General features: G+C 40.2%; 1 protein-coding gene across 2 annotated transcripts in view; it reads left to right on the forward strand.

Annotated features, from left to right (window-relative positions):
* The first annotated feature begins 1,348 nt into the window (after positions 1-1,348).
* The window catches only part of LOC128687048 (uncharacterized), a 195,726-nt gene continuing 178,665 nt past the window's right edge, over positions 1,349-18,409 (forward strand). For both annotated transcript variants that reach the window (XM_070082543.1, XM_070082544.1), the window contains exons 1-8: positions 1,349-1,449; positions 2,211-2,304; positions 7,000-7,129; positions 7,621-7,769; positions 9,374-9,501; positions 15,205-15,402; positions 15,870-16,066; positions 17,054-17,207. In XM_070082543.1, coding sequence (XP_069938644.1) covers positions 1,378-1,449; positions 2,211-2,304; positions 7,000-7,129; positions 7,621-7,769; positions 9,374-9,501; positions 15,205-15,402; positions 15,870-16,066; positions 17,054-17,207 — 1,122 coding nt within the window. In that variant the 5' untranslated portion in view covers positions 1,349-1,377. The remainder of the gene's footprint in view (positions 1,450-2,210; positions 2,305-6,999; positions 7,130-7,620; positions 7,770-9,373; positions 9,502-15,204; positions 15,403-15,869; positions 16,067-17,053; positions 17,208-18,409) is intronic.

The following is an 18,409-nucleotide window of genomic DNA, read 5'->3' on the forward strand; positions in this document are numbered from 1 at the left end:
TGCAGTGAAGCGTGCACACAGGCTGCAGTGAAGCGTGCACACAGGCTGCAGCGAAGCGTACACACAAGCTGCAGCGAAGCGTACACACAGGCTGCAGTGAAGCGTGCACACAGGCTGCAGTGAAGCGTGCACACAGGCTGCAGTGAAGCGTGCACACAGGCTGCAGTGAAGCGTGCACACAGGCTGCAGTGAAGCGTGCACACAGGCTATAGTGAAGCGTGCACACAAGCTGCAGCGAAGCGTGCACACAGGCTGCAATGAATTGTGCACACAGGCTGTGCAGACTTCACTGCAGATTGCATACATGATTTTAAGGTAAGGAAAACAGGAGACGGAATGAATAATTGGAGAGGAGCTGTATACCTGACAAAAAAAAAAGCCTGGTGGTTAGAATAGAACATTGATCAGATAAATTAGACTCCATATTTGTGGTTTAATATCAGAGTGTGCAGCACCAGCATGGAGCCCACACCTGACAAAGCACGTCTTGTGACTGGATCAAGTGCTGAGGTTAGCAATAAGTCAGAGAGCCTAAGAGAATACCTGTGAGGAGAGACTAAAGGAAATGAACCTAAACAAGGCAACTAAAAGAAGAGAGAAGTGAGACATGATCACACCGTACGTGATAATTAGAGTTGATGGAATGCAAATTGGAATACCGTTTTAAAGGTTAGACGTTTAGTCACAGGTTGATCGATAAGTGACATGGCAACTAGGATGAGAATATTCACGAGTAAATAAACAAATGCACACACACTGGAAAGGGAGGTGGTGGAGGCAGGATCCATACATAACTTTAAGAAGAGGTATGATAAAGCTCACGGAGCAGGGAGTAACCTACTAGCGACCAATGAAGAGGCGGGGCCAGGAGCTATGCTCAACCCCTGCAACCACAGTTAGGCGAGTACACAAACCAGGCCAGGTGTCTATCGTCAAGTGCCTTTGATCACTAGTAACTACTAACTAGAGAGAGAGAAATTAAGAGAAGAATCTGTCTAATGAAAGAAACTGGATGAAGCAAAAACAAAGAGAGGTGATAGTGAGGTGGTTCACAGAATGTGTTGAGACTTGTTGTCTGTGGGTGGTGACCAAGTTATTAAATATTTAAACGGAGGCCAAAATTGGTAGGTCCCATGAACACTGTGCTGGTAACTGCAAGTGCCGAATAAAGGTATGCATACTATATATATATATATATATATATATATATATATATATATATATATATATATATATATATATATATATATATATATATATATATATATATATATATATATATATATATATATATATATATATATATATATATATATATATATATATATATATATATATATATAAAATTTAATTTTCAGGTGTGTGTGTGTTACGGAGATGGGAAGTAGCGTTGCCACACAATTTAGATGTTCCTGTTGGCGACATTACCTAGCTTATCTACGTCATTGGGCGAGTATACTCACACTTTTTTCTATACATATACACATTTTTATCTTTTTTTCATGGTACAGGATATAAGTTCACTTTTTTACGTTCAAATGGTGTTCTCTTTGTGCAATTGGTTACATCATTAATTTCAATTCTCAGCTCGCTATCAGTGTTCAATATTTATCAAGGTTCTTGCAATTTTATCATTATAAATAGATAATATAACTACCGTGTTTTCCGGTATATAAGGCGCACGATCATTTGAGACATGTAAAACGTTGTATTCAAGCAGTTGTTATGTAACGTTAGTAAACACCTGCTAAAGTGTAACCCAAGTCTTCCCTTGACCCTGACCTTGAGCATATAAGGTGCAGGCTGATTTTCCAAGACTTTTTATGGGGAAAAAAAGCACAGCTTATATGGCGGACAATACGGTAATATACAGGATAAGACATAACCAGCTTTACCATACTTACCGTGAATAATGTGTGTGTCTAGCTGCATTTGTTTGACAACTATTTGAATATGCTGGGTGCAGTAGTGAGTTGACAAGTTTGTTTAGTACAAATTCCATTTTATTGATTGTAAACACTTCTTTTTTTTTAATTTTACAAGGTTGCAGGAGCACAACCGAACTTAGCATAATCCTTTGCTACATGGATGTTAGTCGCCTCTGCACCAAGGCTGTGATCATACAATACTTATATTATCATTATACTCACGGGAAATACTTATAAATAAATTATGCATTTGTCTCCCTGCGGCCGCCATTGTACATGCAGCCGTGGGTGTTGGGGTCCGTTTTGCTGGCTGTGGCTCCCTTCATCTTACTGGCCTCCCTCAAGACCACCGCTCCTCCCTATCACCAACATGTCTGTAAGTGATGCGAAAAATGATATTATAATCTATTTACTACAAGTGCATGTACAAGGTATACAGGCCTAGCTGACATCAGTGACATACTGCTATATAGAAAGCCACTTGTTACGCTGAGCATTTCGGGCAAATTAGGTCAGTTTTGTCCCAGGATGCGACCCGCACCAGTCGACTAACACCCAGGTACCCATTTTATACTGATGGTTTAGAAAGCCAACAAGTTGATGAATGAGACTTGTGAAACATTTGGGAATGTGTCTCATTGTTCAACATGTCTGTAAGTACCAATTTATGTAGTTTCTCTCTTACAAGTTTGTGTACTCCGTGTCTGGCCTCCTCTCTTATTTCATAACTTTGCAATTATCAGGGGTGAATTCAAATAACTACTTTCCTGTTCCCATTTGCTTGTGTACTCATCTATACCTGCTTGTGGTTGCAGGGAGTCGAGTGCTAGCTTTTGGTAGCTCTCAACATTCTGCATGTCAGAATCACTCCCTTCAGCCCTACGGAATTTGTGCATGAGGATCAACAACATTCAATCACCTAAGACCTCTAATAACCCAGGAAAAGGCAGCAGTCAGAATAACAAATTCCCACTCCCGCCAGCATACTCCATCAATTTTCAAAAGTTTGAATCTGCTCACCATTAAGAATATCCATACTTATTCATGTGCCTACTACATACACAGAACAATACACGCAAATGTAAACCCTCCACTCAAACTTCTCACCAACCTTAACAGGACACATGACCATAACACAAGACGCAGATCTCTTTCTGATATACCTCGTGTCCATATCACACTGTAAAAAAAACTATGCACATAAAGGGCCCCAAAATTTGGAATTCATTACCAGAAGATACTAAAGTAACCCGGTCTGAAAATCAATTTAAGACTCTTCTCAAAAGCCACTTAATCACCCTAGACTAAATGCTAAATACTCAGTACACATTGTTGAGAGGAATATAATTGAATCATTGTTTTCACAAAAGCATTTTTTTAATATATGAATATATCTTTTGACTTATTAAATTAGATTCACTTATAATTAATAATCTACTGTACAACTATGATATCATTAATATTCTACTGTACAGCTACGACATAATTCTTAGTGTTAAGTAGTCTGTAAGCCAATAATGTTAAGTCGGCCCATAATGCCTAAGCATAATAGAGACTCTCTTTTCATTGGAACCCATTATTGTAAATACAAAATCTCAATGTACTATTTGCAAAGACATAAATAAATAAAATAAATGGGTCATATCATACCTGCTTTTAAAACTATGTACGGAGCCTGCCTCCACCACTTTATCGAAGTCATTCTATTTACGACACCCCGAGACCGAAGAAATACTTTCCTTATATCCCTGTGGTTTATTTGTGTCTTTAACTTCAGTCGTGCTCCCCGAGTACCTCTTTCCTGCCTCTCGAACAGTTTATCTCTGTCTACTCTGTCAATTTCTCTGGCTGTTATCAATCCCAGTGTTCTGTCCTCCAATGTCGTTAGATTCATTTCCGTTAGCCACTTCTCAGCTGTTAACCCGTAGCTCCTGAACTAGCCTCATTGCATACCCTTACATTTTCTCAACTGAAATTTGCCAGACACACGCTGACTGCAGAAATCATTTGGCTGATGGAGCCTCTGGCGATATGCTAGGCAGTAAGCTCACCCCCTAGTTCTTTCTCTCTGAATAAGATCTGCAATCTGTCTCCCGAGTTTATACCCCATGTCTGGTCTTCTGGCTCCTTCCCCAATCTTAATAACTTTGCATTCGCTTGAAGTGAATTCAAGCAACAACTTATCTGACCAATTTTGCAGTTTGTCCATATGAATTTGAATTCTTTCCCCTGTCTCCATGTTTTTTTTTTTTTATCCTGATTAGTATTGCGTCATCAGCGAAAAGGATACTTCTGACACAACCAAATCTGTTATGGCATTCACACAAACCTAATACTGGTCCTAATACTGATCTTTGAGGAACCTTGCTCGTTAATCTTCCCCATTCTGGCATTCTTCTTTGAACATAACTTTTTTCTTCCTCAAGGAAAAATGTTAGTTTCTTGTGGGGTACAGCATCAGATGCCTTCTTGCAGTCTAGAAAATCTAATCCCCCCCATCCCTACCTATCCTGTCTCGTCATAGAACTCCAACAGGTTCGTAAGACAAGATTTGCCGTCTCTGAACCCCTGCTGGTTATTATTTATGATACCACTTCTCTGCAAGTGCCCTGCTGTTCTCCTGGAAATCTCCATTACCTTGCATGTTATACAAGTCAGACAACTAGTTCAAAGCTTCCTGTCTGCCTCCTTTCTTAAATATTGGTACTATATTCTCTGTCTTCCAGATCTCTGGAAACTGTCCTGTATCCATTGATGTGTTGTAGATCTAAGTTAATGTTTCAGACAACTCTTCTGCTCCCTCGCAGAATCTGTGTGACATCTTGTCAGGTCCTATTGTCATTGATATAACCAAGTCCATCAAAAGTTTCCAGTGTGTGTGTGGCGTCCAGTGCCTGTCGGTGTATCCTGTCCCCCAGGCTCTCGGGTATTGCCCTTGTTTCCACCGAGAAGACCTCTTCAGATCGTTCGATCAGCACTTTACGAGCGCCTTGAAATTTTTCTTGAGCTCAGTCGAATAATCTGGTTTTTTATTCTCGTCTGCTTTCTGATGTTGCTGTGAAACTGTAATGGTTCAGACCGATCGGTCTTTTCTGTTGTCATTCTCAAATTGTCGCTGATCTCCCTCCCTCCCCACCCTAGCATATTCGTTTCTTTTTAATTTGTTCACTTTTCTGTTCTCGTCTATCCTTCACTTTCTGAAGCTTTTCCACCCTCATACGCTTCTTTTTTTCCCTCTGTATCTCTGGTTGAACCATTGGCTCTCTTTGTCTCTGTTGTTCCCACATCTGGGAAGATGTGCGTGTGTATCCAGTTGTGGTTATATGGGTCGAGTCACAGCTCCTGGCCCCGCCTCTTCACTGGTCGCTACTAGGTCACTCTTCCTGCTCCATGAGCTTTATCATACCTCCTCTTAAAGCTATGTATGGATCCTGCCTCCACTACATCACTTCCCAAACTATTTCACTCTCTGAGAACTCTGTGACTGAAGAAATACTTCCTAACATCTCTGTGATTCATCCGAGTCTTCAGTGTCCAACCGTGACCCCTTGTTGTGTCCCATCTCTGGAACATCCTATCTCTGTCCAACTTGTCGATTCCTCTCACTATTTTATATGTCGTTATCATATCCCCACTATCCTGTCCTCCAGTGTCGCCAGGTCGATTTCCCTTAACCTCTCCTCGTAGGACATGCCCCTTAGCTTCGGGACTAGTCTTGCTGCAAACCTTTGCACTTTTTCTAGTTTCCTTACGTGCTTGGCTAGGTGTGGGTTCCAAACTTTTGCTGCATACTCCAATATAGGCCTGACGTACTCGGTGTACAGGGTTCTGAACGATTCCTTATTGAGATGTCGGAATGCTGTTCTTAGGTTTGCCAGGTGCCCGTATGCTGCAGCAGTTATTTGGTTGATGTGCGCCTCAGGAGATGTGCCCGGTGTTGTACCCACCCCAAGATCCTTTTCCTTGAGTGAGTTTTATAATCTCTGGCCCCCTAGTCTGTACTCTGTATGTGGTCTTCTTTGCCCTTCCCAATCTTTATGACTTTGCACTTGGTGGGGTTGAACTCCAGGAGTCAGTTTCTGGACCAGGCCTGCAGCCTGTCCAGACCCCTTTGTAGTTCTGCCTGGTCCTCGTCCGATTGAATTCTTCACATCTGCAAATAGGGACACTGCTGAGTCTATTCCTTACGTCATGTGTTCACATATACCAGAAACAGCACCGGTCCTAGGATTGACCCCTGTGGAACTCCGCTCGTCACAGGCGCCCACTCTGACACCTCTTCGCGTACCATGACTCGTTGATGTCTTCCCGACAGGTATTCCCTGATCCATTGCAGTGCCTTCCCTGTTATCCCTGCCTGGTCCACCAGCTTTTGCACTAATCTCTTGTGTGGAACTGTGTCAAACGTCTTCTTACAGTCGAAGAAAACACACAGTACCCTCTCTCTCTCTCTCTCTCTCTCTCTCTCTCTCTCTCTCTCTCTCTCTCTCTCTCTCTCTCTCTCTCTCTCTCTCTCTCTCTCTCTCGTCTTACTGCTGTCACCGTCATAGAACTCCAGTAGTGTGTGTGTGTGTGTGTGTGTGCGCGCGCGCGCGCCTGTGCACCTACAATTATAACAAGAGATCATCAGTGCTGTGGTGTCCACATCTTTTGTAATTGAATTTCACGTCTTGGTGACATGTTCATGATATATCGGTGAAGTGTTTACATATCAGTGTTGATGACGTAGTAGTGACTTTCATTGTTCATTAGTGACGAGTTGATGACGTTCATGACACATTACTTGCGTATTTGACGGTGTATTGCAACATTTCCATGGCATTAGTGACGCTTTGATGTATTACTAGTGTAATACATCAAAGTGTCTAACGTGCTCATGACGCATTACTAGTGTTGATGACGTATTGCAAGTCATTGATGACGCTTTAGTGTCATTTTGGCGACGTTCATGGCGATATAGTGACGCATTAATACTGTGTTCATCACGTATTACTGACGTGTTCGTGACATACTGGTAGGTGATATTGACATTGATGAGCGTTGTGTTCTTGCTAACACACTTCTGCCGCAGGTCATTTCCGCTCGCGGGCGCTGTGGTCGGGGTCACCGCTTGCGGCCATACAGTCATTTGTGTGTAACCTTCCCAACACCTGCTACCAGGAGGGCCAGGATGACCTCCTCGACCACTACCCGGGTGCTCCGTAAGTGCCACACCTCTTGCTTTGGCCTGGCTGGTCTCTCTCTCTCTCTCTTCTTCAGTAATTTATACTGGAATGATAGTTGAAAAGTGAATTACACACACTTAATAAACCAGAAAAACTTTCTTGTGTGATGGAATGTGACAGAAAAACAATTTTGTGATGGAGTATGACAGAAAAACCATCTTGTGTGATGGCGTATTGCAGAAAAACCGTCCTGTGTGATTGAGTATATCAGGAAAACTGTAATGCATGTGGAGTATGACAGGAAAGTCATTCTTTGTGGTGGAGTATGATAGGAAAACGATCCTGTGGTGGAATATGTAGGAAAACCGTCACGTGATGGAGTGCTGCAGGAAACCCATCTTGTGTGAGCTTGTATGACAGGATAAAAAAAAGTGCACAAAAAATAAGCTCTTGTCGAACTTTAAAAACATATAGATCAGATTAACAACACGAGGAAGTTGTACTCAATTAAAATAAATGTTGCACAGGATCAACGCCTTGTTGAACTCGTCGCTACGGTGGGACGATACTGGAGGAGGTGGCATTGTGGGGTTGATGACTGACCTACCCACCAGCCTCGACCGTCTCACCCAGGTGGCTGACATTCTCACCAACCCCAACCTCACCACACTCATGGGTGAGTACATCTCTGTCATGATGATGAGTAAGGACACGTGCAACACCTGGGGTATTTTTATTCTGAAGGTTAGGCAGTCTTCGTATTCATCAGGACTACGGTGAACACCGTCAGCTAGGATGAGGGTAGTGATTACATCGTTTTCTACTATCTCGTTGCAAATCCTTAATTACCACCTCTTTAAAAATCATAATCATGATTTTTAAAGAGGTGGACCGGTAAGCCAGCGGAAGTCCTTGGTCAGATGACCTAAAGCTCCAGCTGTGGGTCATCATATGACCAAGACCCGCGTCGGGAAACGCTTGTTCTGTTTCTTGACAAAGATTATACCTATACCTTCAAATAACCTTTGTATTGATTGCAACTGGTTGGCGATACGTATCGGGAATAACCCAGGTGTTGTACATGCGTTTTATTCATCAAATTATCGGTAAGGCACATGTGTTGAGTGTCTTTTATTGAAACTTCTCGCCTACACGGTAGGCTTTTCCATATACAGAGAATAAATAAGGAGACGCCAGTAGTGGTGGCGAGGTAAAGATGATTTGACCAGTCTGTCAACTTAAAGTGGGTTATGAGGTTGTCAGTTCCTCATCATCTATTTACTCAAAGATGATAGACTGATCACATCATTTCTACCGCGTCATAACTCCTGCTGTCTTCATATTTATGTGACTGAAGATATTTACCTTGTAAGCGGAAACGTTTCAACAGTAAAGATGCCAACTGTTGCACGTGTGTCTTACTCACCTACCTGACGGTATTGTATACAATTTTTGCAATGAACATGTGTCTGTCACTCATCATACGTTACCTTCTTCACCAGCCCCCCACCCTCACCACACTCGTGAGTCAGCATCTCTGTCACTCCTTTACCTTGCCAATCATCCATAAGATTAGCAACCTCGTTGCTACTCTTTGAGGAAGTTAGTTTAATATATTTATTATGCACCTCATACCCATCCTGTGGGAGACAGTCAAAAAGATTACAGAGGTACATAATGGGTCCAGGGACTGGGCCCCAAAGTTTTGATAGCTGAACAAGTTCCATTATTATGGAGAGAACTAAATCCATAGGGATTATACAGTGCCTGTGGAGGCATTCAGGCTCAATTCAAGGATCTGGAGCACAGATTCAATTCCCTAGATCATGAACCCCTCACTAGCATCAAGGAACCTCCCTTCAAAGGAGGTAGAGTACCAAAGAAAGAGAATTGCTTCACTTGTCGCTCAGGAATGATTTTTTTTTTTTACAAAGTCCGAAAAAATAGCTACATATAACATTTATTATTTGAATTTGTTAGTAAAAGTTTTGCCCGATCTCTCTTATTGACTAATTTACACTTTCTTTTAATATTTGTGTAACAAAATGTGCAGAATTTAACGTGGCCTGCAACGTTATGTACTAGACTTTGAAGGAAAAAAATTGCGCACTATAAATTCACAGAAGCAATAAATGTCCAAATGTACTAGTATATTTTTAGTTAAATTACGTGGTTGGGTGTGAGTTAGGTCTACTTAGTGTGGATCAGTATCCAACTAAAGTTACATATTTTTTCTTATCTATTATTGAAAATTTAAATTTAATTATCATGGCGTTACAGAAAAGGGGCTGCAGGTCCGTGACATCATCAAATCCCCGGATTATCTGGCCCAGGAGCTGACATCCATCCACCACCTGGATCCCGGTGTTGTCTCAGCTCTCCTAGAAGCCAAAATCAATGTTTCCAGGGTAAGCTTCCAGCAAATCTGTAAATTGATTGCACTGATAACGAAGTTAACTGAGCTCTTATACCTCCTGAGGAAGTTTAACTTCAGCTTCTCTGCCTCTGTAAGGTTTAGTTGTTATACCTCAAGCTGGAGGTTAAGGTTGTCTGATAGGTTAGGATAGTGATTCTTGGGTTTATTATTATTACAGTCAAAACTTAAGCGCTAAACCCACAAAGGTCATACAGGATTCTGAGGGATTATCTTTGCCACAGCCAGGTCTCAGACCAGGCCTCCTAAGCTGAAGAGAATGTATTACTGGATTACGAACTATTCATAAGCTCACTGGAGAGTAAAGGTAATTTTACGTGTATATTGAATGTCAGTAGAAGTTTGTGAGATTTACCTGTCATCTTACATGTTCATGAAGTAGTAAGATAAGTAAGAGCAAATTAACAGATTTTTATTTTAAATTAATTGAAAATGATGGTAGTACCTCCCTGGATGGTTGCTGTCTACCAGTCTTAGTAAGTAAGTAAGTAAATTTATTCAGGTATACACAAATACAGTTACATAGAATTATCATACATAGCAGCATATGTGTAGAGAACCTAGGATAACCCAAAAAAGTCAGACAGCGTGACTTATTTCCATTGGGGTCCTTTTACCTTATTATTATAATATAAAGGTTATAATATTTTCTTATTATTCTACAATGAAGATAACATCTTAGTATCATACTAAAAAGACTATCTATTACACCAAGGTCATTAAAACTATCTACAATGGGTAAGGATGGAAATATTGGAAAAGGGTGGGAGGGGGGAGAGAGGTAGGATATATAAAAGGTAAGTGGCCCAACCACTTTGGTGTAATTTAAAAAGTGTATGTGAAATGATTAGATATTCTTTAAGGGGTATAATACTAACCCATCAGAGTCACATAGTTATAACAGATATATAAGTACATGACTCTGAATTGGTAGTTGCAATTGCTTTTTTTTTTTTTTAGCTTATTTTTTTAATTTTATTTTTTTATTTTTTTTTTTTTTTTTTTTTTTTTTTTTTTTTTTTTTTTTTTTTTTTTTTTGCGGTTGCACAACGGATATTTATGCGACAATGAAGGCAATAATTTTCTGGCCAGCTTATAGAATTACGTGACAATGGCTTCTTACAGGTGGTGTCCAGCCATGGTAAATAGCATAATTTTTACATTAGATTGTTATATAAGATGTCTCCCTTCATCAGGGAGGTTGCTCAATATCATGGGTCGATGGTAATCATCTTTATGTATAAAACGACGGACCCTCTGTGGGAGAGTCATTCTTTGAGTCCTGTGAGGAGGAGTATTGATGATGTAATCCGTGGTATTTACCACTTGTATAGGATGTTCTCTATCTGGCATGTATAGTTCTTGCATTGTATAGAGTTGTTTCTTTTTTAGAGTGTCGAGGCGTACATTTATGGCAGTAATATTGTCTACCAGTCGACCAACTCAGACTGGGATTGGGTTGTGCAACTTATGGTATACACGGATGTACCTTTCTTGAATCGTGCAGCGACCATTATACTGTACATCTAAAAAAATGGTTATAATCATAACCCTAATTTTTCATGGAGTGGACCGGTAAGCCAGTGGAAGGCCTCGGTCAGATGGACCGAAAGCTCCAGCGGCGAGGAAACACTCGTCCTGTTTCCTGGCAAACTTTTCCTAACCTAACTTGTACATCTAGTTATTGGCACGGATGTAAGAAAATGTAGGCATTTGGCCACAGCTGCCTAACCTGTGCTTATTATTCATGATCATGAAGAAGTCTTGCCTATGACACTTAAGAGTTTAGCGCTTCCCCTGATGTAACAAGGAAGCGCTAAACCCTTAATGGTCAAACAGCATCTGGTTAATGGGCGAGGTGGAGGAATATTCATGTGTAATCCGAAGAAGGAAAGGATAGTCCGAATTCCTTGGATCAAGAGTGAATTTCAAGACCCTTCACCAGCAACAAGGCTGAAAGGAACCTGTACTGGACACGTGTGGCGGAGGGAAGGCTTTATGGATCCAGCGCCGGGGTGCAACACAATAGTGGAAGTCTGGACAGCGGGACTGTCAGAGATACATAATGAGTCCAGGGACTGGGCCCCAAAGTTTTGATAGCTGAACAAGTTACAAAGGTAATGAACTCCAGGTAGATCTGGTCACAATCATGACAAGTTACAAAGTTATTTACAAATTACAGAGTAGTTGTATTCGTGATTGTTCTCGTTAATAAGGAACAGCCTTGATAATGTGAAATATCACGAACCTGCTTGAAATATTACTTCTTTTCACTCTGCTTCTGTGGTAGTATATTGAGATATCACTTGTATCTCTTGATTTTATTACATAAGCTCTAATTTAGACCTTCGCATACAAACTTCTTTAATTATGTTGATTTAGCCTAAGATAACTCGATAAAATCAGGGATTTATTTCCCTTAATTAATACCGTGACTGCTTAGTGTCTTGATCAAAGGAGGTAGAGGGTGGCTCATTCCATGGATCAAGAACCCTTCACTACCTGCAACCTGTGCTTATCAGTTTTTTGACGTCATCCATCTTACATCAATTTTTAACTTGGTAATCAGCGTCAAATTTCTGAGTGTTTCCATTTTTTTTAAATATAGTTATTTGCGTTTAAATTATATTAAGTTAAAGTTAGGTTAAGTTAATTTAAACTGGCTTAAATTAAATTAAATTACATAATCACTTGGAAGGTCCTGGAGGGATTGGTGCCAAACTTGCACACGAAAATCACTCTCCTATAAAAGCAAAAGACGGCGGGGGATGCAACATTCCCCCGATGGAAAGCAGGGGCGCCACGAGTACATTGAGAGATGACATAGCAAGTGTCCGGGGCCCCAAGACTGTTCAACTGCCTCCCAGCATACATAAGGGGGATTACCGGTAGACTCCTGGCTGTCTTTAAGAAAGCACTGGACAGGCACCTAAAGTCAGTACCTGACCAACCGGGCTGTGGTTCTACGTCAGCTTGCGTGCGGCCAGCAGTAACAGTCTGGTTGATCAGACTGATCCACCATGAGGCCCGGTCTCAGACCGAGCCGCGGGGGCGTTGACCCCCGGAACCCTCTCCAGGTAATCCTGTACAAACAGACAAATAAAAAATTCCTGTGGCATCTAGCAAAGAATTATAACCGACACGGAACCAAGGCTGGGTCACCATCTGGAAAAGACCCAAGCCTGGAGCGTACCGGCGAATCAAAGAGGAGGAAGCAGTAAGTAAGTAAGTTTATTCAGGTATACACAAATACAGTTACATAGAATTATCATACATAGCAGCATATGTGTAGAGAACCTAGGATAACCCAAAAAAAGTCAGACAGAGTGACTTATTTCCATTGGGGTCCTTTACATAATTTAAGTCATTATACGACTAAGACCCGGTCAGGAAACACTTGTCCTGTTTCCTGACGAACCTTTCCTAACCTAACCTAACCGTATTTTTTAAAGGGGTGGACCAGTAACCCAGCGGAAGGCCTCGGTCACATGACCAAAAACTCCAGCTGTGGGTCATCATATGACTAAGACCCGCGTCTGGGACCTCTTGTCCTGTTTCCTAACAAACATTGTACCTAGCAAAGAATTACAATCCTGGTTTTTAAAGGGGTGGACCGGTAAGCCAGCGGAAGGCCTTGGTCAGATGACCGAGGTGGCCTGGTGGCTAAAGCTCCCGCTTCACACACGGAGGGCCCGGGTTCGATTCCCGGGGGATGGAAACATTTCGACACGTTTCCTTACACCTGTTGTCCTGTTCACCTAGCAGCAAATAGGTACCTGGGTGTTAGTCGACTGGTGTGGGTCGCATCCTGGGGGACAAGATTAAGGACCCCAATGGAAATAAGTTAGACAGTCCTCGATGACGCACTGACTTTCTTGGGTTATCCTGGGTGGCTAACCCTCCGGGGTTAAAAATCCGAACGAAATCTTATCTTATCATAATCAAAATTAAATCCTTAAGAATACCACCACATATGCAGAATATTTACAATTTCTCTGTGGGGAAGTGGATGGAATCCTCTCTCCTTAAGCCAACGTGTCTTGAGAGGTGACAAAAATGCTGGGAGTAAGGGGCTAGCAACCCCTTCTCTATAAATTACTAAATGTAAAAAGAATGAAAGCTTTTGTTTCTTCTTCTTCAGGTCACCCTACCACGGTGGAAGACGGCCTGTGTGTATTTTTTAATTCTTTTAGTGTTATACACAACATGAATGTGTTCCAGATGCGAAGGAAATGGGACTTTTTTTTTTTTTTTAATGAGTGAAGAAATACCTTAACCATTTGCTCAGGAAGCATGTGATCTGATACACCCTTTTACCCTTATCAACCTAATTTCTATATTTGTCTAGGTCACTTAAAACAGTAACACCCAATTTGCTCCCACCTGCACTAACACAGATAACCTACCCGCTGCACAGGCACCTGTTACTCAACAAACATATCCATTGCTTCAAGAAGTCAATGCAGATGTGCTCACTACACAACCTCATTCAGCTACTCAGAACAAACCAAAATGGCCCTACCCTTAACCTTCAAAGCCTTCATAAACTTGATAATTAATATTATTAATCTATTTTTCTCAGACAGGAGCGGAAAGTAGTACATACTGTTGTGTAAAAATAAAGTGCAATAGCTCCTTGTGGCATCCAACCATAATAGCCCACCTGAGACAGCTTACTATATAGGATTGCTGAAATATAATGCAATGCTGGAAATAATTATCTCACATATATGCCTCAAGGGCAGAAATTATTCCATATAATCAGTATCTGACTCGATGGCTATAGATTATAATTAAATAAAAAGCACTACAAGCTCAATATTTACCACATTATCATTCACAAAAGTTGCTTATCATTGCAACCCATTCCTGAGTTCCCTCGATTCCCACACAACCTTCAACCCTGAAAAGGACTTACTTCATAGATTCCATTTCACAGACGACCTTCATAGATTCCATTTCACAGACCTCCTTCATAGATTCCATTTCACAGACTCCCTTCATAGATTCTATTTCACAGACTCCCTTCATAGATTCCATTTCACAGACTCCACTGCATCACCCTCCTTCCATGCCGGACAGCTTTAGCTGTCCTGCAACAGGCTACATTTCATGGTCATGCTAGGCCATCACTGTAGAACATCCACCTTGGCTTGTAATCATCTTCCCAGAAAACACTTCCATTGTCCAGCCATTTACCACTACCTTCAATTCAAAATTCACCATGTACACCTTTAAAGGAACTGTTCTCTCATATTAAAGTACAGTAGCTCCTTGTGGCATCCAACCACAATAGCTCACCCAAGACAGCTTATTACTATATAGGATATTTTGTATACTACTTGTATAACTGTATCTATATCTATATAATAGTCAACAGTAAATTTGCAGTCTAGAAGTTAAGTGCGATCATATGAAGATTTGCCTCCTAAGTTACTTCTGATGAAAAGTGAAAATACAGTAAAGGCAGACCCAAAACTTGCATATAGCATTACTTTAGCAACAGTATTTTATTTTGCGAGGGCAATGCAGATTTTCAAGTGATAAAAAAAACCAGTTACCTTCATCACAAAAGTGGGATAAGCAGAGTCCTTGCCATTTTCATCTGCTTTTAGGCCACTTTTCCTTCATAAACCTTGTGTTTTAATTTTTTTACTGATATTTTTTATTTTATCAGGTCATGTCACTGGTCGGCTACCGTAACGTGAAAGAGGTGGTATGCTCGCCAGAACAGCTGAGTCAGTTCCTGGTGACTCTGGTTAGGTCACAGGTGGATAACATCTCAATGAGTTTGTGTGACCTGCCCATCAATCAGGCTGCTAACATCTCGCAAGTTTTCGTAGACTCGCTTGATCCTGGACCACTCTTTGACAAGGTCAGCTGGTATGTTAGCTTAGGGCTCTGAATTAAATAGATATAGAGAAATGTGCTTTAAAATACTGTATAATGTGAATGTCTATTGAACTTCAGCCATTAAGTACTTATCATTATGGTATAATGTTATTTATGATTCCTTTTATGGATTTGTCAAAAGATTCATATTAGCCTGTGATAAATCTATTTCTATAGATAGATTATGAAAACATGCATTATTTTAGGTAAATTTACCAAAGATTGTGATAGAAAGTTGTAAAGACTGTGTAAGGGCAACTTGTTTAGAAAAGAACAACTTGATATTGTATAGTATGTACTATCACTAAATTGTCTTTCTGTGTGGTTAATACTTGCATTTGTACACCAGTGTCAGGCATTAACTCTGACTAACATGGTCTCCACCCTGCCATGAGTATATAGAAGCCTAACCTAGGTATATTCACCACCTTCCCTCTCACCATCCCACAGGTATCAGAGGTACTAGAGGCCATTGGAGGTTATGAAGCAGAACACCTTGTGCGTCAGGTAGGAGCTCTGCTGGCCTCACTGGGTCGCCTGGAGGCCCTGGCACCCCTCACTACTACCCTCAACACACTTTCCTCTGCTCTCAAACCACTCATTTCTGCCCTCAACACCCTTACTGCCTCTGCCTGGGATTTTAACAGGTCAGTTTTTGTGAACCATGGTACAGGTAGGGTTAGAACCTATGGCAAGTAAGTTGTAAAACTCCAGGTCACTTGCCATGGGTTCTAACCCCACCCATACCTTAGTTTGTTTGCAATCGTGCTATTATGATTTCATCAGTCAGTTTTTGTGTTTTCTCTCTTTGGCTGTTTAGGTGTTATATGTAGTATAGAATATGCTGTATACTATATTAGTTTTAGTATAATATGTATATTATGCACCCCATACCCATCCTGTGGGTGGTAATCTAAAGATCACAGAGGTGAAGTACTGTATTTATACAATCTTTCTGTAAAAATAACAAATTTCTAAACATAAATGTAATGTAATTAGTTTAATTTGAGAGTTATTTTTTACCTTACACCCATTCTGTAGAGAAAAAATTCTAATTTTTATTAAAGTTTAAGTTAGATACTAAACAATATACTATAGATTCAATAAAAAAGGAAAATTAGTTCTGTACAATGCAGAAAACATGAATTTGTATTGAAAATTGTAAAATGATACTTAAAAGCTATACAGAAGCTTGCTCATAGAGCAAAATGAAAAATACAAATACAGTAGGACCTCCGTATCCACAGGGGATACATTCCAAGGACCTCCCGTGGATACCGAAACCGTGGATAGTACCAAACCCTATCTATACATCCCTACTGTAAAGTATGATTGATAAATTATGCACAGTAAGTAGAGAATTATCACTTTTCACTGATGGGAAGCACCTCATGGCTTCACTTAGGCTTTGAAAACCTGCCAGCTTCCCTACTTTTGCTCTTTGGTGCTATTATTATGCAATATTAAGAGGTATTTTTGGGCCACAGCAAACTGTGGATAACTGAAACTGAATCAGTGGATACAGGGGTTCTACTGTACTCAGTCATATAGGTGGGAAATGGTCAATGTGTTAATAAAAAAAAATACTTTGAACAGTTTACTTATACAAATTTATTTGCTGATTCTGGCTCCAGTCTGAGTAAGCTGATGCGCATTGCGGAAAGTTTGAGTACTGCCTCCACCTTGTCCTCATCCTCCCGTTCTGGCAACACATCTGCCCTTCATACTGCACGCTCTGTCAGCCTTCTCATCTCCCCACAGAATGTCTTTACAGTAGCTGCTGAAGAGGTAAAGTCTACTTCACCAAAATGCTTTGCATAACCATGGGCTTTCTGCATGCAGTCAAATGTCACCCATTTCTGTATGAACATTATATCATGTGGAAATAAACTTTGACTTGGACTGTGGGTTTCTTCTCTAGGGTTGGTAAGAGTGAGTATTCTAAGGAGACTGGTTTTGTCTTTGCTTATGTGTTAGAAAGCATTCCCATAATTATTTATATACAACACAACTAGAAAACTCACTGCATGGAGGGCTCAACCCCATTCAAACTAGTCTTAAAACTAGCTGGTTAATGCATTATCCACTGGACCATGTGCTACATTGCCTGCCATGGGTTTGAACCCTCTGGGCAGTGAGTTGTTTACATTCATGTCATTACAATTTAATGAGTTATTCAACTAGAAAGTTTGAATGTTACATTTGAACTTTGGTGTATGCAATTCTTGAAAAAAAATTCTATATTAAGACAAAAATACATTATTAATAAAGTAATAATCAGCTGATTATGATAGGTGCTGATTTTTGTTAATACTGTAGTATCTTTCGTCACTAATTTCTGAGAATGATAGAATTAAGTTTTATAATGCTATTGGAAGTGAGATTTTCTTCACATAATTTTGCTGATTTACATTATGCTCCTTTTGTCATGTGATTACCTATGTGAGTATCTATGTGAAGTTATAGGAACAGAACTATGTTTGTGGTATATCTTCAGTATTTAGTCTTATAAATATTTTGAAAGTTTCCAGTGTTTGTAGAACATTGCATCTTCTTGAATCCTATTACATCTGTTTTGCACTCTACTTTGCAATAAGAATTGTTTCCTTTTCTTCACCAATTGTTTCTTAGTTTTTTAGTTATGGTATCTTGTTCTCCCTAATGATAATGATAAGATCTCTCTTATTTTTTTATCTTATCTTTTTATGATCTTGTGTGTGCTTATTATATATCTTCATTTTCCCATCTTTAATCAAGAGAACTTTTATTGTCCTTAGTCTCTCTTTGTAATTCATATTTATTTACTCTGGTATCAGTTTATATATCTTTTATTTTATTTGTTGTAACTACAGTACAGTACAATTTGTAATGAAACTATACTACAGTGGCATTTTCAAATTTTGGTCTAGAATATATGACTTTCCTTGCAATTATTTCACCATCCATACTGCAGCTCAGTTTCCAAAACCTGCACTACAGTCGATGTTAGA

This window comes from Cherax quadricarinatus, chromosome 7 (assembly GCF_038502225.1).
Source record: "Cherax quadricarinatus isolate ZL_2023a chromosome 7, ASM3850222v1, whole genome shotgun sequence".
Taxonomy (NCBI): Eukaryota; Metazoa; Arthropoda; class Malacostraca; order Decapoda; family Parastacidae; genus Cherax; species Cherax quadricarinatus.